General features: G+C 37.2%; 2 protein-coding genes across 2 annotated transcripts in view; both read right to left on the bottom strand.

The window, feature by feature from the left end:
* The window catches only part of LOC119424660 (rab GTPase-activating protein 1), a 68,477-nt gene that overhangs the window by 21,665 nt on the left and 23,554 nt on the right, over positions 1-23,258 (bottom strand). The window contains exon 14 of the mRNA XM_037692150.1: positions 3,015-3,128. Coding sequence (XP_037548078.1) covers positions 3,015-3,128 — 114 coding nt within the window. The remainder of the gene's footprint in view (positions 1-3,014; positions 3,129-23,258) is intronic.
* LOC119424661 (probable G-protein coupled receptor 21) lies at positions 14,891-16,129 on the bottom strand. The gene has a single exon (XM_037692151.1). It carries the CDS (start codon positions 16,127-16,129, stop codon positions 14,891-14,893), a length of 1,239 nt encoding a protein of 412 aa, XP_037548079.1.

The following is a 23,258-nucleotide window of genomic DNA, read 5'->3' as shown; positions in this document are numbered from 1 at the left end:
ATGAATGCCCTCACAAGATTTATCCATAATAAATTTAATGAAACTGAAAACTGGGGGGAAAAAAACAGCCGTTGGTCCATCCAGAAACCATTAAACAAATATACGTTTTCATTGTAAATTCAGGATCAGAAATGTGTTTTTGTTCTCATTGACATTTGAAGATCAAAATATTTTATGACCGGTTGTAAGTTAGTTTGCAGTTAGTCATTCCAACACGACTGCGTGGTTTTTGCTGGGTCTTGTGTTCTGATAGAAACTTGTTTTGCTCTTCTGTTAAATTGTGAACCCACTGAACCGAACAGGCAGAGAGTGGCAGAGTTAATTAATCCTTTCGTGCGTCGCACTGACAACCCTCGCTGCTGCTCGACTAACAATCTGGAAGCAGTTGCCTTCTTACCAGTTGTTTTTGGCAATAAAATCTACTTTTATACAATTATATTGGGTAATTTGTTACAAATCTAAACAATTATATACATCTAAAGGTATATCAGTTCACTAATATCTTAAAATTTTTATTTTCTTTTACTCATTTGTTTTTCTGATTCATCTTCTAGATTTGGTTTTGAGTGCGTTTATGACTCTCTTATGCAAATAAAGCCACTATTTCTGCATATTTCATTTAAAATAAAACTAATTTTTTTTTTATCCCACCCGTTTATAAAAAGTAGATATGCCGAGTAAAGAAAGGTGGATAGAATGTGGCAGAGACAAAAAAAATAAAAAATCAAGATCATATTTTTATTTTTGTGCATCCAAGAAAATAAGTTAAAGCACAGAGTTTTATAGATGCAATTTTTTTTTTTAAATGTCAAGACTGTGAATGCAGGTTATAGCAAAAAAAATAAATAAATAAATAAACCCCTACTTTAAACAACGTATCTAAAAAAGTTAAATCTGGTCCTATGGACATTCAAAAAGACAAAACAAAAAAATTGTAGAAGCGTTTCGTCTTTCATCCGAAAGACTTCTTCAGTCTCAGGTGCTGTTTTTTAATTTTGTTGTGCTTTTTTTTGTTTTGTTTGTTTGAATGTCCAGAGGACCAGATTTAACTTTTTTAGATTTTTCTACCTGGATTATTGAGCATGCATCAGGATGTTTAAACAGAGTAATTGTATTGATAATATCTCACAAATGAGATAAGCCAAATACCGTAATTTCCGGACTATAAGCCACTACTTTTTTCACAGGCTTTGAACACTGCGGCTAATTTAAGGATTTTCTTTTTTTTTTTTTTTACAGGCCAACGATCTTCATGCCACCAAAACATTTAGCCTCGTCACACCTGGGCGCTCACAGAGCTGCCCAATACATGTCTCTCTCTTTGGGGGTGGATCTTTGTGACTAAATTAATCTGACCAATGAAATGAGCAGACTGGTCACAGTGGACCAATGAAACTTGGTTTCGGGGGGCAGGGGGGTTGTTTCCTCTCCTCCCTGTTGTGTTCCCAGGGATGGGGGGCACAGTGCACAGGAAGAAGATGAAGACAGCCATCAGTTTCCTGGTAGGCTACTGTAATTTTTTTATTTATTTTAGCCAGGGAGGCCCAGACATCTTTCCACAGTCACCTCTTGCAGCTCTTCTGTGGGAACCCCAAGGCGTTCCCAGGCCAACCGAGAGACAGTCTCTCTAGCGTGGCCGGGGTCTTCCCGGGGGTCTCCTCCCAGTCGGACATACCCGAAGCACCTCCCTAGGGAGGCGCCCAGGGAGCATCTTTACCATATGCCCAAAACACCTCAACTGGCTCCTCTCGATGTGGAGGAGCAGTGGTTCTACTCTGAGTCTCTCCCGGATAACTGAACTTCTCACCCTATCACTAAAGGAGAGTCCAGCTACCCTGCAGAGGAAACTCATTTCAACCGCCTGTATCCACGATCTCATTCTTTCGGTCACTACCCAGAGCTCGTGACCATAGGTGAGGGTAGGAACGTAGACCGACCAGTAAACAGAGAGCTTTGTTTTACAGCCCAGCTCTCTCTTCACCACAACAGACCGGTACAGAGTCTGCAATACTGCAGACGCTGCACCAATCTGTCAATCTCATGTTCCATTCTTCCCTCACTCGTGAACAAATCCCGAATCACAGTTACAGGCACTGTTGAGAAAAAAAACATTCACTGTACCCATTTGTGTACTAGTATGTTACCAGTAAATATTGTAGCATTCTGCTATGGCTGACTGTCAAGTCACATGGCCTCAGAGAGGATTGTGGGTAGAATTTGCTGTTAATCATTTCAGTTATTGGTTTAGCATTGCTCTTTTAGTGATTAGCCTGTTCTTGTTAGCTTAGTTTATGTGTTCATTATGTGTTAGGCCATTCAGTAGAGTAACCATGAGTGATGGAGGTAGTTGTCATGAAGACCTGTGGGGTCCACTCTGTCTGTGTGTGTTGAAAAGTAAAATAAAGCCTATGAAATGTCATCTCGTGGTTCATTCTTGATCTACAACAAGAGCTGCACATCTCTCTTTGTAGCTGTGCTGCCACGCTACAGAATTTTATTAAGCGTTTAAAAAAATATGTCTCTGTAAATATCTCGTTACAATGTGGACACAAGCGCAGCCTATATGTGTACAAAACTTTTTTCTTTTTTTATTTAGTAGGCGCGGCTTATATTCAGGTGCACTCAATAGTCTGGAAATTACGGTAGTTTGATTTCTGTTCATCTTCTACAGGGGTTTGTACAATATGTAGCTTTTAACTTTATGTACAAACTAAAATACTATTGTTTTAGGTGTGCTTACTCACTTTTTAAGTCTGTAAATGAAACAGATGTCTTGTAACGAGATTCATAAAATAGTTTAATAAATTTAAGTATAATAGTCGGTGTGGAACAAAGCTGAGGAAAGAGGGCTGCTGATTTGTTTTTGGAGATGTGATTCAAAACGGTTTACACCTCATTTAGCGTGGTAGCTGCAGATTTGTGCGCTACGTGAAGTCGCTGTTATGACTCTGCATAGTTTGCAGCGTTGACTTCACAGAAAAATAAACCACCTCCGTGTGTGTTGGGAGTCCCACCTTGCAGATTTTGTAAAGTGAATCTTGCCCATCTCCTCCAGTGTCTTTGAAGTAGTCATGAGCCGGGAATGTCCTGTTAATGTCTCTGGTGATTGCACTGTCCTGGGGGGATTCCTAGGAGGAAAGAAAAGTAGCCACACTGAGTAAAGGGAGGAGGATAAAACGTTGAGACAAAAAAAAGATCAAGGAGTTCCATTTTATTTTTGTGCATCCAAGAAAATAGACTTTGCTAACAGCAAGCAGTTTTCTGCGTTTTACTGAATATCGTCCCCACACACATTGTAGAGACGTACAACGTGGGGTTGGAAATAAAACTAGAGGCACAGCATGTCCTTCTGTCGTACAAACCATTCACAGCTCTGCGTCTCCCTAAAACTCTGACTTGGTTAATTCCAGTTTGAATTTGAATCCATTTTAAACATCAAACACAGTATGTGTTTCCAAGTTCATACGACCATCAGTAAAACTAACGAAAGGAAATATGGGAAAAGGTTCTTGTACGTTATATAAAACAAAGATGCCTCGGCTTCTACAAATCATCAAGTGTGCATTATCCCCTGAGAAAGTGAACCAATGACCTGTTTCTAAGAGATTAAAATGTCTTGATAAAAAATTATTTCCAGTGGCTAAACAGTCTTTTTGAGAAACACCAGGCTGATCAGAAACCGTTTGTTTTTTTACCATCAGCTTCAACAACCTGAGTTGCAGCAGCAGCTGATGCGTCTTGGTGTAAATCAATATTTATACAGAAGAAATGCTTTCTGCATATTTTGTTGCTCTCTAACGTCAATGGTAGTTATGCTGTACACACTGAATCTCATTCTTCTAAAAATCTGTGGTTTAGTTTATTTGTAGAGAATGGTGTCAATTGAGGAATGGGAATAACATCCAACTAGATTGTCCTGCATTACACTATGAGTCTAATAAAATAGTACTTTTTTTTTGGTTTAGGAAGGTTTTCAATAAAGTAAAATGCCCCAGTATTACCGAAGAGGCAACAATGGTTGGATTTCCTAAATATTAACAAAAGCAGCATTGGCATTGGATAGAAACCATTATATATATATATATATATATATATATAATATATATATATATATATATATATATATATATATATTTATTTATTTATTTATTTATTTATTTATTTTTTAACCACAACTCATTGTGATTATATATTTTAATACAATGCTTGTCCAGTCTTAAGAATTCATACAACAAATATGGGTTAAGAAGATTTTAAGGAGTCTGACTTTCTTATAATGTTTAAAAGGAGTCTTCTTGACATTTGATGGTTTTCTCAAAAAAGTTTTTCTTTGACCTTGGACTGCTTTTTCATTCATTTTTAGTCCAGTATTAAGAGAAATGTTTTGTTTCTTAAGCTACTTAATTCTGATCTATGAATCAAGCAGACATGGAAAAGTCCAAACATTATAAATGACCCTGCATTATGTAAACAGAAACTATTATACATCTGATCTTAAAGCACTTTAGTCACATGCATCCCATTACAATGATGCAATTTATTCGTTTCTCTTATTACTTACTCTTATCTCACTGATCTGCTGCAGCCATATGTCCCCTAACGCTCTGAGGTCAGCAGATCAGATGCATTTATTGGTTCCAGGAACTCGTTTTAAACTCAGAGGTGACAGGCCTTTCTCTGTTGCAGGTCCAAAACTGTGGAATGACTCACCACTGCATATCAGGCAGGCTCCCTCTCTCATCGTTTTTAAGTCTCGTTTAAAAATTCACTTTTATTACCTGGCTTTTGACACTGTGCGAGCTGATTCTAACTTGTCTGTATTCCATAATGTTAGTCATTTAGTTCTTATCTTTATTATATTTGGATCAATGCATTTTATCCCGTGTCCTTTGCTTGTTTTGTTTTTTCTGTACAGCACTTTGGTTGGCCATGGTGCTGTTTAAAGTGCTTTATAAATAAAGTGGTATGGTATTTATTCACATTTTTTAAATGAATCTATCAACAACAGATAATTGTACGACACACATTTCAGTTCCAACAAGGGGAATCCCAAAGAGATATTAGTTTAAAGCTTGACATGCAGCAGATGATCAGATGAAGGATCTCTGAAGTCCTGTCAGGTTTTATTCCATTTCTTAAAGACATAACTTTCAGATACTGTTTATCTGCTTTCAATCCTTTTCAGACCTGACTCCTACTCTTGTGCTTAACCTGTCAAGTTTACCTCTTTTTTAAACACACATTTTACAGTCTGCCATTCAGCTCTGTTTTCTTCTTTTAAGTTCATATAAACTTGTTCAAAAACCTATATTTTCAAGTGAGTTCATGCAGAAGAGCTTCAAAATTGGAACTTAAAACTATTGACACAACCCCAATTATAATTGTATTTTTTTGTCCATTTTTGATCATTTTGACTGTAGACAGCACGTCTGGGGAAGCCTAATATCAATATGTCTCACCTGGGATAACAAAGCACCAAACAGAGGAAACATCATATGTTCAGATCAGTGAATACTTCAGTAAAGACTAGCCTTGCTTTTCAAAGATTAATCACTGCTCATTTCAGCATTGATTTTCAGTGATTTTTGTTGTTGTTGTAGAAATACATTTTAAATAAGTAATGTTCCCTATTCTAAGACAAGAAATAAAATATGCATTTAAACATACATTTGGAGGAAATCTGTGTTGGGAACATATCAGGTCATATTAACACAACAGTCTGGGATTAAAAACTTGCATTGCGGTGTGATGTCATGGAAGCAACAGATCAACTCTTACACAGAATTACCACCTTGTAGAGAGGTTAGAGTGTACCTATGAGCCCTGGGGCTGTGCTGTCTGGAGTGTTAGCCTGTGGCATGATCTCCAACGACAAACTGACCTCAAGGGAGGGGTCAGACTAAGAGCAATTTGATGACCTTAAAGAAGGAGGACCAGATTTTAAAAAGGGCATCCTCAAACAGAACAGGAAAACCTGTGTCACCTTCTGGAGCTAGAGCTGGAGCCTGATCAGTGAGGGTCTGGCTGTCGAGCCTTGGCTCTTGTCGGGACAGCCAGAATAAAATATAGGAAACCACCGCCCCACGAGCACACCACTTTCCAGGAGTTTGATCAAGGTCTGGTGCTGTGCAAGCCAGGTGGCAGGCAAGGGTGAAGCCCCAGGCATGCTGATATCCAACACCATAAATTGGCCTAGAGTTGAAAACTTTTTTTTAATATAAAACTCTGTTCAAAAATTCAATTGAATCATAAAGGAAATGCTTACTATACAGCAAGGATTCAAAAGGTTCCTTGGATTTTTTTTTTTCCACTTCCTGAAACACCCAAAAACATAAATCCAAATTCAAGGACTCAAAAATCATATCAGCAACACCATCTGCACTACCACAGTCTCTACTTTGAGTCGCTTATTAATTTCCCATCTCTCCAATGCGTTATTGCTAATAATACATTCTTGGTTTTTGTTACAGTACCCATGAAGTTACTTCTACACCCTTCTTGTTCAGGAGCTTCTGTTCCAATTTACACAAAAGAAGAGAATGAGCCAAACATACTGTTAGTATTAGGAAGAAAAAAAAAATGCAGACAAACTTGTAAAACAAAGCAAGCTACTTGTGATCACAGACTAGCAACAGTGGTTTGATCCACATCCTACACCGCACCCTGTACAACGTTATTTGTTTTCATGAGTTCCCCTGTATATAGCTCCTTGTGAGGTTTGAAGTTTGTGGATTAGATCTTGAGTCAAATTGAGAAACATTTAAGAGTTTGTTTTAGGGTTGTAGCTAGACCAAAAGTAATGTTTAAGTATTGTAAGAGTTTAGGGGAAGAAGTTAACTAGGATGGGTAAGGTAAGAGACTAGACTATCACCCTGTACTTTCAAAAAGAACATGAAAAGCACTCTTCTCACTTTGGTCTCATGTGCAAGGTACTCAAGAAATAATGACGGAATCAAGTTGACAAGGGCTGTAGTCACAGAGCTGATATTGACTGATGTGTACAAGGGGAAGCCAGCATTGCAGCGCAAGGGTGTGATATAGTGAATGAGTAAAATGTACAAAGGATTTCAAGGTGGTAATCAGTGAAAGTATAATTCTGTTTGTGTACAGTATCCCTCTTCAAAAATGATGCAGAAAAACTGGTTCATGCATTCGTCACATCTAGACTGGACTATTGCAATGGTTTATTATCTGGATGTCCAAATACTTCTTTAAAAACTCTTCAGTTGATCCAAAATGCTGCTGCCGAAGTCTTAACTGGAGTTAGTGGGAGAGATCATATCTCTCCAGTTTAAGCTTCTCTCCACTGGCTCCCTGTCAATTCCAGAACTGAATTCAAAATCTAACTTCTAACCTACAAAGCTCTCAACAACCTACCTCCATCTTATATTACAAATCTTATTGTTCAATATTTTACCAACAGAGTACTTTGCTCTCAGACTGCTCGCAGTTCCTAGAGTTTCCAAAAGCAGAACGAGAGGAAGATCTTTCAGTTATCAGGCTCCTCTTTTGTGGGACCAACTTCCAGTTTCTGTCCCTGAGGCTGACACGTTGTCCAGTTTAAGACTGGTCTTAAGACTTTCTTTAAAAAAAAAGAAACTGTTCATCTACATCTTTGTAGTCAACAAGGCTCTCAGATTGCCAACACGCCAACTACCTATGACGTAAGCAAAGGACCTATGACGTAAGCAAAGGACAACTCCATAGAGTAGAGTCATTTATGGACTGAAGATTTGGAGAAAAAGCCAAAATGGAGACGGAGGACAACACTGTCAACAGAGAAAATGATGAGGTAAAGGCTGAGGACGAGTGCCTGTGGCCGTACCTGGAGGGATGTTTCATGTACTCAGGGTGAAAAGGAGACAGTGTCCAGATTCAAACTTTGTTTGATCTCTATGGTGATAGCAGCTTCAAGACTTAAGCATCTAATCACAAAAAACATATTGTGGTATACGAGGTTTTACAACTACCTGTATGATGTTGCTTTTTTATTGTTTGTATGTGTGGGTTATTAGTTTGGCTAAGTATGCAAAGATCTTGGATATTGTCACTGCTATCGGTTTGACTGGTACTAAAATAAGACGGAGCTTCTGAACGTCTGAGAAATGTACTTTGAATGTAGCTGTTATATACAGTAAACTGAACTGAATGTCTTCTATTGACAACACAATAAAACAAATTGGTTAAAAAGTAATTAATACTCCGAGTAGTTTTTGAGAAGAGTACTTTGTACTTTTGCTTAAGTTTTTTTTATATCACTATTACTTTTATTTGTAACCGAGTACGATTTAAGCAGTGTAACAGTACTTATACTTGAGTACAAATTTTCAGTACTCTTTCCACATCTGATAGCAAGTCGCTCATCTGAGTCAAACTGCTTTTGACACAATTTGATCATTATTCCAAGGTTCTTCTTGGCGTCTGACTACACTTTCTATTTATTCCAGGCATTTTAAACTTGACAATAATGAATTAAATGTGGCCAGAGCAATTTATAACTTATTAAAATGCAAGAAAACTGCGTTGGTAAAACGGTATAAGCCGTGCGTTCATCCCACCACCCAAATCAGATGTCCTGCATCACCTGTGCATGTGCTTATCACATCTAATGTGCCCCCCCCCCCCCCCATCTATTGTGGTCAAATAACACACAACAAATGGCTGCAGTCAAATAGAGGACCCGCAAAGTGAAAAGGGGCTTAAATGTTGCGTTGTGAGCATCCACCAAAGTGTGATCACATTTGAGCTAAACTTGTCAGTCCCTCTGTTATATGGTCAATGTTATGGAAATGATTTACAGTATTTTAGGACAACCAAATCAAACGATCAATAATAAGTAAGCGATTATTGTCAATTAATTTTAAAAACAAAATCATCCATTCTGCCATTTATAAGGAAAAGCTTCAACTGAAACTGCAACGCAACTAAAAACTAAATCAGATTCAAGTTTTAGTTCATGCTTAATCCAGACATTTATCACACAAAAGACATTGTTGCGTGCACACGCATGAAGATACTTATTCCACCGTGATGAGTAAATTACACTTGGCTTCTCAGTAAAAGATAACAATCCGTGTTTATGCAAGCACCACTTAGCCATACTTATCTGAAGTGCTGAGAGAATGAACAAAGACCTCCAACATAATGGTCAATTAGCTTCCACTTTGTCCAGCTGTCTGTTCAGTTAAACAGCAATTTGCAATGAGTGTCGCGTGAGAGGAAAAGGCAAAACATATTCTGCACCTCATGCTATTGGTGCTGAAACCAGAGGCTTTGATAAACAAAGAAAATTTAATCCAAATGACGAAAATGTTTAATTTTATTGATGAGCCCCTGACCTCAAATAGCCACAAGTCAACCACGAAGAGTCGATAAAGTAACACATTTGACAGCAAAAAGCCACAACACTTACTGGTTCTGTTAAAGAATCGTTTGCAGTCAGTGACAAAGAACAAGATGAGAAACCAAAAACCTTCTTCTCATGTGAGAAAAGTCTCAGGACAAAACATGAAGTTCTAACATAACCACTTCTCAGGGAGTACACTATGAATGGTAAAGCTGTAGGTTTGGGAATTTTGTGTATCTAAGTAAAAAATAAAAGATAACAGCAGAGACGGGCGTCTGCAAGAAAAGAGCTGTCCCTCTATTGCTGCTCCTGATTTCCTGACTCAACACAAATCTGATTTTTTTTCCATCTATGCACATAGAAAACGCTACCAAAATATCAAAATGGCACGTATCAGGCCTCCAACAAAACTAACTCCCATGCCCAAACAAACTCGTTTATGTTGATCTTTTGACACAATTAAATTTAAATTAAAAACAAGTATGAAATGACAGTAATTATAAAACATACACCATTTAGTTTATTTACTGTATTTTTCTCTGTATAAGTCTCACCTTTTTGCATAAATTTGCAAATCTTGTGATTTATACACTGAAGCGACTAATATACGTTTATTTCCCCCATATTTATAATCCAATTTTTGGCTAAGAGCTGAAAATTTCATTCATTTTGACATGAAAAATATTGAATACTACCATTTGCAGCCACTAGAGGACCCTTGAGTAATATGGCAAGCCAAGTGTGTCATTAATAGGTAAAAGTGGCTAATAATAAGGCACCTGGCAAGCCACCTTCGTCTCGCTCCGTAACTCCTGGAGCAAACGTCAAATCTGCTGCATTTCGCCGCGCCACCAAGGTGAAATGCAGCTAATTTGACCGTTAAAGTGCATTTACTAAGGAAAAGTTCAACTGAGACACACCTTTACTATAATGTATATAATGTATCTATTATAAGTATTAATCTTGTTAAATTCTTGTTAAAGTCCTCCCGTGCATGCTCCCACGGCCGCCATTTGGCAGCCAATCGATTTTTTCCGGGTGGTCAGTGGTGACGCATAACAGATGCGACTTATACGGCGAAGCGACTTATTTATGTTTTTCCACGTTATTAGACATTTTTGAACTGATTTATACGGCGGTGCGACGTGTACGGTGGAAAATACGGTAGTTTAAGTCCTCAGCTTTGCTTTAAAATCATTTGTTATCAACGTAAGCAAAAGTAACCAACACTGCTTTACTCACCTTTGCATCATCCTCAGTAAAACCTAATATTTGCCATACTTTTTGTACCACTTGAGCAATAATACTCTTTTAGCACAACAAACAAAATGAGTAATCAAAACAGAAATGTCAAAAGATAGTTTAATTTAAAATTATAATACAGTGAAACAAAGTATAACATCCCCAACAGCTTCCTCTGACATTTTAATTGGTACAAATGTGATATAATAATGTATTTACAAAAAGCTAACCTGAAAATATTTACTTTTATCTGAAGATTCAACAAGGACTTGATATTCTTTTTGTTTTCTTCTCTTGGCACCCATTCACGCACACAAACAAGCAGTATCTAAACATCAAGGGCATCATAACGAAAATTATTCAAGATCATTTTTACACACTGAGATACAATGACATTTATTTGTTCAGCACAGATACACCACAGGCAGGTTGGTTACAAAGTGCCATGTAATCAGAAGTCTCGTTCACTTTCATAAACAGCATAATTAAACAAGTCTGACCTTTTCAGATTAACATTCACAGTCTGTAAAAAGAAATAAAAATCTAACGTGCCCTTCACATCAGTAGCTCTCCATGTTTGGCTTTCTTTTCAGAAGTCTCAAACGTACAAGGCCTCGCTGTTTGCTAAGCAAATTCTCTGCATTTATTGTGAAATAACTAAATATAGAGAGAGGATATTTTATTAGGAATGTTTTTGGACCAAGGTTTAGTTCAAATGGACAGTTTTGTCTCGTGTGATATGTGCTCGAACTCAAACTGGTCAGAAATTATTGACAAAGAAACATTTGTGATCAAAACTTCTAATATTTATACCTTGACTTACAATCCAGCCTCTTGTTATTTGACCATCGTGACAGATTCACAAAATATTTTTGGTTAAAAATCTGATCAGATCTTTGGCATTTAAAGACAACTACGTTTTTTTAGACAGTGTTTCATTTGCTATTATCCCGTGGCACACAAAAAAAGTAACAATTAAACAGCTTAAAGCAATAACTTAAATAACTTAACATGAAAAAATAAGCTAGGAACTACACTTTCAGTCATGTGCAGCTCCTTTACATCTGTTTCAGATGCACCTAAAGTCTTCCAATTGAAGAAAAGAACTGGAAAGAAACCAAAATGGCAGCGAATCAACACATTTTCTGCAAAGCCTGCAATCATTTCAAGCTTTGAATTCAAAAGAAACTTTAGCTATTGTGGAAATGCAAAAAAATGAGTAGGTATGGAAGTTAAGAAACTTTGATCTTTGAATTTACATCCCACTATATTAATATTTTTATGCTAAATATAATTTCACGTGTCAGTGGCTTCGTGATTCTATTCATTCCTAAATGCGGCGCTTACTCAGTTTGCCCACCACAAACAATCTTGCTTCTACAATAAAATGACATTTCAGCATAAAACACTTTTGTATACCAGCTCTCATATTAGCATTTCATCTTCACTTCGTTTTAACCAACATGGCAATGAATTTCCTCACAGCCACTAGTCAGTTCCATCATTTGATCACTAAATTGAGCTTTTTTTTGGCATCTGAACTTTTTACACTTTGTTTGAATCTACACTGTTGTAAAAAATCTGTACAAATACCTACAATGACACAAAACGGGTTTTCAGTTTTAACTTAAAGTTAACATCAGCTGTTCCTCCAAACTGCAAGGACGTTGCTCATGGCAGGAATATAAATGTATTTGTAAAATTAAAAAAAAACTACCTTGTTGGAAAGTATGCTGTGAGAGCTACGCAGACAGCACAACATTTATCAATTCACAAGAGAAAGAAATGTGGGAAAAAAAAATAAAAATAAAAAGTTTACTCTGATAATCACAAATCCAATCTGGCATCTTTGTAAACAATTCTTCAGATAGTGGAAGAGATTAAGGTCCCAATAAAAAGATTACAATATTTGACAAAGACTTACAAATGGCAGCTGAATGTTAAAAATACTTTTATCAAACGATACTGTAGTCATAAACTGTATAAACTCACAACAACAGAGAGCAGAGCACAGTGAACAGTCAGATGTTGGTTAAATCTGAGCATAACAGCAACACTTGTGTACTCCAAGCGCACAAGAACAAACAAATATCATTTTTGTTACTAGAGGAATGATTACTGCATTGTATGAACTTATAAAGAGGATTAAACGCTGATTAATTTATTTTCAGAAAAAAAGTGTTTAAAGTAGGGATGCACAATATTATCGGCATTTATCGGTATCGGCCAATATTAGCAATAAAGTTAAATATCGGACATACGCCATTCCATCAAAATAACTCACAGATATAAAAGGTGCTGTTTTTCTTATATATGTATTATATATTTATATAGTGTTGCATCATTTTCAGCCCCCTTTTTGGCATCTGCATTTGGTAGCAGGCCAAAATGACAAAAAACATGCAGAATAATGTGTTTTTATTCCACAGCAGAGGAAGCTATGTAGTCTCTGTAAGTAGGTCTAGGGGGAAAAATATCGGTATTGGTATCGGCCAAATAAGTTTCAACATATCGGCCAAAAATCCCAGATCGTGCATCCCTAGTTTAAAGAGTATTCCAATGTGAATGTAGAATAAAGTAGCTTCTTGCTGACTTATTTTTATTCAGCTGTCAGCCTGCACCTTTTAAAAACAGTCGTGCGCCTGTTAACTGAGCCCTCGCTTGACGTTTAAGGAAAAAAAACATTAACAGTTCAATTTATGATGTTTTCCCCTAAATTAAGGCAACTATACAAAACACTAAAAGAAACAATCATGCACATAAGGCTTCACTAATCCTTAACAGTGCAATGGACACTTCACATAACTTCTGTATAAAAAAAACACTTATCAAATATGACTATGGGAAATTTTTAAGGAAATACATACTTTTAATTCATGATTATGATCTTCCTTTGGCACTTAACTATAGACAAGAGATGAAAAGCCAAACAAGTCTGCATATAATTTAACAAATGTCTTGAAACTTCCAAAATGATGACCTTTTTATAGAGTTTAGTTTGTGACTATGTTGAATTTGAGTTAAGCGCTTGTTGAAAATAACCATGTAAATGTGCACACACATGTTACAAATGCAACACATCACCAAAAAAATGGTGCCTAAGTTCTCTCTTCATGACATTTACACACACCACACGTTAGTTTACCACAGGAGTGTTTGGATTCAGTTAAAAGACTTTGCAAATAGTATAATTTTACAGTTATGCATGTAATTTTGTTTTATTGCTATGGCTATTTGTATTAAATCCTAAAAGGTCAAGATTCAAAATTTAGTTAAATTTTACATTTAATCAAAAGACATCAAATGATGTACCAATAATCTCTGATGTACCAATAATCTATATAGTTTAAAATATTGTTTGCATATCTTTTTCTTCAAAAGACATCCTAATTAAATTTGTGCTACATGTTTAAAAAAATAAAGCTGCAACGAAACAAGATTTTATTTTTAAAATATTACTGGAGACTAAAAAAAATAAAAAATAACTGAAACCTACATTTGTTTTTGTCAGTCTTAACAGTCGTACACCAAAGGCGAGTCATAACAGGTGCAGCGTGCGAACCCACATATTGGTTGAAAACATTTAACAACATTTATAATCTTTAGCTCAGAGTTCATAAAGAAGTGTCTAAATGCTACAAATGGCTTTAAAAGATTTCTTTTTCTGCTCAGTTCGTGAATCTCACAACCAAAAAACAAAAACTATTTACCGATCTGCCAAGGTAAGATGACAAAAATCACCTCAGTACAATCTTAGTCAATCATAGCAGCTGTTTGTTCTGATAAGACGGATTTAATTTTTGTTGCATTCATCACAGAGCTTGTCAACCACGAAGGTCACATTGTTCCACATACAACACAAAAAACTTGGTAGAAGAGTTTTCTTGTATCATTTTGTTGTTTTGGCAAAATAAGTTAAGTATTCAGTTCCAAAAACAGAACGCCAGGAGATTAACATTTGGTTTAACCTCAAAAACATTTACTACTATACAGGACACAGAGACCCTTTTCTTACTCGCATGCAAGTACTTCATCAATTAGCCCCTAATACATAGTACCCCATGTGTTTGTGATCAATAAATGCACTTTGAAGCACAAATAAGTCCTTTTATTCTTCGCGGCTTTGGTTTTGACTTTGATTCCTGTCTTTTCCAGCTGTGAACAGTGAATCATTTGCAATAAAAACAGCAGTGACAGAACAATGCCTTCTTCAATCTCCTAGAAAGCACTAGAATTAAAGGAGTCTTTTAGACATTTCTGCCCAAAGCTCAAACTTGTCACAAATGTTTTTCTGCACTTGAACTACACATGACATGTTGTACCAGCTCCCATTTCCCTGTGGCCATATCCATAGCCCTGCCCATCACAACCCTTTTCCACAGAACCGACAAAAGGCTTCTTGATGTTCCTCGTTCCGAAGCCACCACCACTGCGCTGTAAACAGAAGGAGCAGAGGCGTTTCAAACCCTTCCTGAAAGCAGAGTTGGAGAGGCTGTAAATGAGACAGTTGCAAAAGCTGTTGCTGATTGCCAACCATGTGGTAAAAAACGAGGCTGCAGGGTGGTGGTATAACCCTCCGCTCTCTAGCAGAAAGTACAAAATGTAGGGCAACCAGAGGATGTAAAACACACTAGTGATGCGAAACAAAACCATAGCATATCGCTTGTCTGGGTATGTTGACGTGGACTGTTGATAATGAAATTGTTGGTACTGGGGCTTGTGCGTGTGGGACGAGTGGGGACGCTGTCCTTGTTCCACTTTGCTTGTGTCCTTGACTACAGATCCTGCTGCCGTTCCTGGGCCTTGCTGCTCTTGGGGTCGATAACGTGCACGACGCTCACTGATCTCACGGGTGTGCTGTCGGCAGATCTTGAAGATGTTGGCGTAGGTGAAGCAGACGGTGAGAGCGGCTGGGGCGTAGAGCAGTGCAACAATGAAGGACGTGAAAGATGGACTAGTCCTCCACTCCACTGCACACCACTCCACCACATCGCCATGATAGCCAGGTTTGCCCCATCCAAAAAAAGAGGGGAGGAACACCAGTGCCGAGTAGAACCAGATAAGCGCAATACAGCAGCGCACTCGACAAGGCGTCACTAGTGAGGAATATGTCAAGGGTCGTGTGATGGCAATGTAGCGATCTACACTCACACACGCCAGAGACGCCATTGAAACAGACTTTAAAACAGACACCATGTAGCCAAACACCTGGCAGGTGAGCTTGGGATCCAGATCCTCCAGATGATGGAGCAGCGACAGTGAGGGGAACAAACAGCTGACCCCCACCAGCAGATCTGCATATGCCATAGTCTGGATGAATGCACTGGTGGTGTGCTGACTAAGCAATGGGGCACAGTGAAACACAAAAATCACCATCAAGTTACCACAAATAATAAGAACAGTCAGGAGAAGTATGACTGATACTTCAAGGAGGCAGGTGGTGAAAATTTGGGAATAGCTTATCTCAAGTAAGCAGAAGGGAGCAGGAGAGGAGGACGAGTCAGTGGAGCTTTGGTTCAGCAGATCCAGGGAGGAATTCATGATCTTGGGATGTGATACATATAAAGGGGCCCTTTAAGGGAACAATAAATCCAAAAACCCACTATTTTGTCAGATAGCTGGCTGCCTCTGAAAGCATTGTGGTTTCAGTCCAAACAAATATCTTTATGAAGCATTTTAAGGACAGCAATGATGAAGAGGGCAGATAAAGGTCAAACAGTCCCCTGGTATTGTCCTAAATGCAGGCAATTGCAATACCAGTGAAGAAAAAAAATCCAGTAAACAGAAAAGTCAATTGTTTTTCCTTTTTTTAAACTCCTGAGCACATGAATAAATTTCCCGGGTACCGGCAGAAAAAAAACAAGCAAATTTCGAAGGAATTTAGGTCCAGCTTAGGCTTGAACGGCCTCCATTCCCTATAAAGTCTCAGATGTCCTCAACATCTGCTGCAGCTGCACAAATTCCAGATTGGAAATGCTTTGTTAATCTGTAGTCCACAGAGTCACCAGCACAGGATCCAAAGGAAAGTCATTATTGTTTAATGAGCTCCACACATACACTGTGGGAACGAACAGGCTTCATTTCTCTTCTGCTTTCAGGTTTTATCCTTGGTTCAGATCACTGCTCCATCTGCATATCTGTGTCAGTTTCATTCTGGTTTGTCGCAGGAAAATCACAGCAAAAAAACTGTACACTGAGATGACAAAGGCTGCGTGTGGGATAGCTGTCAAAAAGTAGCTCCAACAAAAATACAGGAAAAAAAAAAATCACCTCAGCAGTTACTTCTGTTGCTGTCGGGAGAACCCCCGTGTTCATTTATTCTGCTCCGCTGTCTGTTTCTCACACACCGTCTCACTCCCTCTGCCTCTCTCGGCAGAAACAGTAGCGCTGAGGCTCCTCCCACAGTCTGTGTTTCCAACCAATGAGCAGCTGCAAAGACACGAGGCTGCTTTCTACCCCCTCCATCCCTCCCACACCTTTTTTTTTTTAACTTTCAAGTGTCTGATAATCATCCAGTGATTTGAACAAACCAATTCACAGAGCTAAAATTTATATCAATCACTGCTACCTAGAGCTTGGAAAACCATTGAAGTTGTGAGGACAGACAATGTTTTTCTACAATATAGTCATTTACCGTAACTTTTACTGTATAAGTCACAGTTTCTTTGCATAAATTTGCATGCTCTGCGACTAATATGACGAAACGATGTATTTATGTTTCTTTTCCCCATATTTATAAACCAATTTTAGACTGACAAGTGATCGTTTTCATTCATTCTGACCTGGAAAATATTGAACACTACCAACAAAGTCCATGCTCAATAATCCAGGTATACAATCAAACAATTTTCAGTCAGGCTCATCTGGACAGTTTCTTTTTTTGTGCTGAAACTTTAAAAAAAAAAAAAAAAAGAAACTGTCCAGATGGACTGACTGAAAATTGTTGGATTGTATACCTGGATTATTGAGCATGGACTTTGTTGGTTTTGAACCAGTTTGACATGACTGTCGACGAGGCACAGGGCTGGCACCGGAGGAGGGGGCGTGCAAAAAAGACCATCTTAGCACCAACATAACTGGTTTGTTCCACTTTGGAGTAAGCTGTTTGGGAGAAGAATCAGTTTTGTGTTGTGTTTCTTTGACTGATGAAGCCTTCTGGATGGAAGGTGAAAAAGTTTCAGCACAAAAAAAAAAAAACTGTCCAGCTGACCTCACTGAAAATTGTTGGATTGAACACTACCATTTTCAGCTGCTAGAGGGCCCTCGAGTAATACGGCAAGCCAAGTGTCTCATAAATAGGTAAAAGTGGCTATTAATGAGACACTTTGCTTGCCATACCAAGCCATCTTCGTCTCGCTCCGGAACTCCTGGAGCAAACGTCAAATCAGCTGCATTTTGCTGCCGTCCAGGCAAAATGCAGCTGATTTGACCGTTAAAGTGCATTTATTAAGGAAAAGTTCAGTTGAGACACACCTTTACTATAATGTCGAGCAAACAAATAATTGTTTTTAGGTGGTTAATCTTGTTAAATTTTGAAGAAATGCACAGCGAGTCGTCCCTCTGTGCACTCCTGCAGCCACAAATGATTTTTGAAATGCAGCCGATTTGATCGTTATAGTGCATTTATTAAAAGATCTGAAGCTCTTGACCTTGACCTCTAAGTGGCTTTAAGAATCTGTTGGACTCCTGGCAAGGACCAATGCAGACATGTTCCTGTTTTTAGTTTTCTACATTCGCCTAGCTGTTTTTTGTTACTTTTTTTGTCATCTTATTTGTAAAAAATAAAAAAAACTGTATGCCTTTTGAGTCCAAAGTCCAATGTAAAATGCAGTAAACCTAATGTTAAAGAATCAAGTTACTGTTATCAGTTTGCAAATTTAAAACTGAATTTTCCTTGCTCCGTTTCTAGTATAAAGCCGTTACTATACTTTAAATACACAAAAAAGTATTTTTGTAAAATGTCACTAGCTGTACTGGAAATTTGAAGGAATGTTGAATAAATTAAAAACATGCAATTACGTTTTTATTTTATTTTTTTACATGGGTTTCAACAACTGATTAATGCAGCAAGTAATTTTGCAGCTGACCTAAAGTATATTGTGCAAGTAAAGGAAGGGGAAAAAGTTAGTGATATTTTTAATAATGCATATTGAAAGTTTGCAAATGCCACATGAGACTTCGATTTTTTTCAATCTCAAAAACAACAATAAAATAATTTCAAGCTTAACTTGGTTCAACAGATGTTCCTATTTTAAAACAGAATGCTTAAGGCATTTTGTAAAAAAAAAAAAAAAAAAAAAACGTGTGGTGGCAAGTTCAGCATCATGTGGTATTGTTATGGTCAAAAATTAGAAAAATACTTTCCCCTGATCCGTTGAAATATAGTAGGAACAATGCAGTGATAATGTTACAGCAACAAGCATCATAAAAATACTTTTTATTCCAAACAAAACTGTACAAAGTGTACACTATAGCTGCATAGTGTTTACATTTGTTTGACATCTTTTTTTTTTTAAATCTAATAAAGTTTGTTGTCTTTTGAAAGAAGAGACAAACAAAAGTAAAAAAAAATAGAATCTGTAATTATAGGCCAAAACAACTTTATTCTGGGTTACATTACTCTGCGAGTGACAAGAGCATCAGCAATTTAAGAGGGAACAAAACCCCTTTTGATTAATCCTTTTCAAATCCTAGAGTGCATTTTAAATAAAATGTATTACTGTTTCTCTGACTTTGTATGTAGGAGACTTTATTTGACCCAATAAACCAAAATCTATTTTTTAATCCCACTCAAATTAACAGCAACTTTATTACACGGGCAAATCAGCACCTCTGCGCCCGGTCTAATGAATATCTGCTAGAATAATTACTGACAGTTATTTCTAGCGCACATGTTGTGGAGATTTAATTGAATTACTCATCATCTAAAATTAGCAACTTTGGTGGGTAGTAATTACCATCAGATTTAGCACAACACTGTTTGCATCCTTTCCCTGATGACTTCCTGAAGACTGCACGGTTTGCCTCGTGCAGGAAAATTTGGTGTAGCGAGCTGGAGACCCAAACACACACACACACATTTCTCCCCCACAATCCCGACACTCTCCCATGCTTTCACGCACCTCTTCTGCCAGCTACACGAGGAGCTAAAAATAGATGACAGTGGGGCTAAAAGGCTGGAAGAAGAACAAGGGGGTAAAGAAAACGGAAGTATAAAAAAAATGATAAGGAGGATGAAGACAAAAAGAAGTCAAAGATTTGAAAAATATTGCACAAAATTTGTTGCAAAAACAAAAAAATTTAAAAAGCATGGTGTAATGCCAAGCTGGGGAGAACGCTGTGCTTTTACAATCTGGATTGTGTTTCTTTATTTAACAACCTCCATAGGATATGTCCCTAAAATGACACAAATTGTGGCGACAGTAGCACAAGACTGTGAGACACATTTGATTTCAAGGAGAAAGGGAGAACAACAAAAACATGACTAATAACATTTCTTCAAATCACATTCTTGCCCATACAGTTAACATCATGCAAGAAATTAATCTATACAACAATAGGTTTTAACTCTACAGTTACGCAATTGTAACTAACTGCAAAATGCAGGGAAGGGAGCTCAATGCTAATGAGACAAAGAAAGTTTCCTGGCCTATTTTCAGATTTTTTATTAATATTCATCATCAATCTGAACTCCCACCACCACAGATTAAATGCAAAAGATGTATAATAAAAAGTTTTATCTATATTTTTTTATACTTTGCATCCAAAGGGCCAGGTAGACTTTTAATCTGAACAGAAAATGTATGATAAAGCAGGCAAAGTCCAAAAAAATAAATAAAATCTTGGACAGACTATTGAAAAGCCTGGAGAACTATTGAACAGGAGAATTTAAAAAGCAAAATAAAACTTTTGAAGCAAAGTATAAAGAAATGACTCAAGATTTTTGCACAGTTCAATATATTGTATTTTTTGCTCGATAAGTCGCGGTTTTTTTTTTTTTTTTTTTTTTTTTTTTGCATAATTTGCATGCCCTGCGACTTATGCGCCAAAGCGACTTGTTTAAGTATTTTTCCAATATTTATAAACCAATTTTTGGCTGAGAAATGATAGTTTTAATTCATTCTTCATTTTTAGTTTTCTACATTTGCCTTAGAATCTAGATGTTTTTTGTTACTTTTTTTTAGCCATCCTATTTGTAAAAAATAAATAAATAAAAAATTTGACTTTTTATAATTGTTTATTGTTGTCACTGTTGTCCATTGTTGTCATCATTCTTTGTTGAAATCAGGTCTCTTGTAAATGAGTCCTCGAGGCTCAATGGGGATTTACCTGTCTAAATAAAGGTTGAATGAATTCTGACTGAAAAGATTGAACACTACCATTTCCTGTCGCTAGATGGCACTCGAACAGTATGGCATGCCGTTGTATCATGTAATAGGAAAAATAGCCTATTAATGACACAATCAGCTTGCCAAAGCCGAAATGAAGCAGATTTGACCATGGAAGTGCATTTATTAAGTAAAAGTTCAACTGAGACACACCTTTGCTATAAATTCGAGCTAACAAATGATTGTTTTAGGTGCTTATACTTGACTTATCTTGTTAAATTTCGAAGAAATGCGCAGCATTCCTCCTTCATGATTTTCTCCCTGTCCGCTCGCTCCCGGAGCACCGAGGCAGCGAATACTTTTGAAATGCAGCCGATTTGACTGATAAAGTATTTTTATTAAGCAAAAGTTAAACTGAGGCACACCTTTACAATAATTTTGAGCAAACAAATAATTGTTTTTAGGTGGTTTTCTTGTTAAATTTCAAAGAAATGCGCAGCGACTCGTCCCTCTGCGCGTTCCTACTTCCGTGTATCGGCTTTTGAAATGCAGCTGATCTGACCATCAAAGTGCATTTATTAAGCAAAAGTCAAACTGAGACACACCTTTATTATAATTTCGAGTAAACAAATTTTTTAAGTGTTACTGTTGTTAAATTCTTGTTTAAGTCCTCCCGTGCAGGCTCCCGCAGCCGCCATTTGGCAGCCAATCGATTTTTGGCACAACACCGGCCAACATTTCCGGGTTGTCAGAGGTGACGTGTAACAAAACGTGACCTGTCAGCAGTGAGGCATAATAGATGCAACTTATAGGGCAGAGCGACATGTACGGCAGAAAATACAGTATATTTTTAAAAGTCAATAAATTTGATAGAAAATAATATTCTGTATATCATTCAGTATCAAATAACAGCTCACATTCAAGTGCAAAACTTGTTACCATATTTTATCTGACTCATCTTTTGGCATTTGTTGCATTTTAAGTAGGGGTGCACCGATTGCAGTTTTCTGACCAATCACCGATTTCTAAAAAGTCTGACCTGCCGATTCCGATTTTGGCTGATACTGATTTTGTTTTATAAGCAACACTGTCAGGTGTTATAAGGTCACAATGCACCTTCAATTTTCCAATATTATTTTACTGAAAAACATACCCTTGAGCAATATCCTAGAAACAATACAAACTTGTTTTAACTGGCCATGAGGTTGTGCTCTGAAATATAAATGAAGTTCAGACAATTGTTAAAATAAATTAAAAATATATGTAAAATTGGTTTCTCATGCAAGTATCGGCCTATTTCCGATTTCCCAAAATTTAAGAAATCGGTGCACCCCTAATTTTAAGATGACAAATTCAGTAACAAAACAACAAAAAAGGACAATCTAAAAAACAAAAAACTATAATATAACCATAAAATACATGAAAAATAGCACATATACTGGAATCACAAGACAGCAGGAGAAAGAGGAGAGGGAAAGTGATGAAAAACACAAGTAAGCATTCAGACACTGAGGAGCAGGAGGACACACAAGCTGTACAAACAAGTAAAAGTCAAAACAAGTCAGACATGCACAAATACGACTAAGTGTAAAGACAGGCTGCGCAGCAAGCAGACAGGTCATTATGTGAGTCAGACAAAGATTCAGGCAGACAGGTTCTTATAGGGGCTTGTTTTTGTTTTCCAAGGGAAGCAGTTGGATCAGCTCTGAGCACATCGCCTGTGTTTGTGATCACTTTGCGTTCGCACTGCATCCACAAGTCTGTGTATTTGTCCTTTACTTATATAGAAGATAAATTATATTATTAACAGTGTCATACCGAATTACTGCCTTCATAACTGACCTGCTTGTGCTTTACTCCTATTACAAAGTACTTTAAATTTGAAAGCTATCGGAGTAAAACTAGTTACTACCACTGAAATCTGGATATTTTCCATTAAAACGTATCAACAGTATTTATTTGAGCTATTTAATATTTTTGATCAGTTGACAGCTACTATACCCTTCACAGGAAATTACATGCACAGTATCAACAGTTTCAGATTAAGAGACTACTCGGAGTATATGTTAGAAACATGCAGCCCAGTAGGCCACTATCCAGCATGTTTTAGTTGTTTTCCAGCTCTTCAAGTTCAGCAGTAGTGTCAGTCACACATTCATTCACATCGGCTGTGCTGAAGCAGAAAAACATCTAAAAAATACAGGATAGTGGCCCTCGAGAACCAGGACTGAGGACAACTGATGTAGACTTTTGGTTTGTACATGTACAGAAAAGCGTGCATGTGCATACACCACATTATGTTTTGTAACATCCTCCTGATTAAAATCATTTGCCAATTGATC

The sequence above is a fragment of the Nematolebias whitei genome, chromosome 18 (genome assembly GCF_014905685.2).
Source record: "Nematolebias whitei isolate Nwh7 chromosome 18, NemWhi1, whole genome shotgun sequence".
Lineage (NCBI taxonomy): Eukaryota > Metazoa > Chordata > Actinopteri > Cyprinodontiformes > Rivulidae > Nematolebias > Nematolebias whitei.
This window is presented reverse-complemented; position numbering and strand designations above follow the sequence as displayed.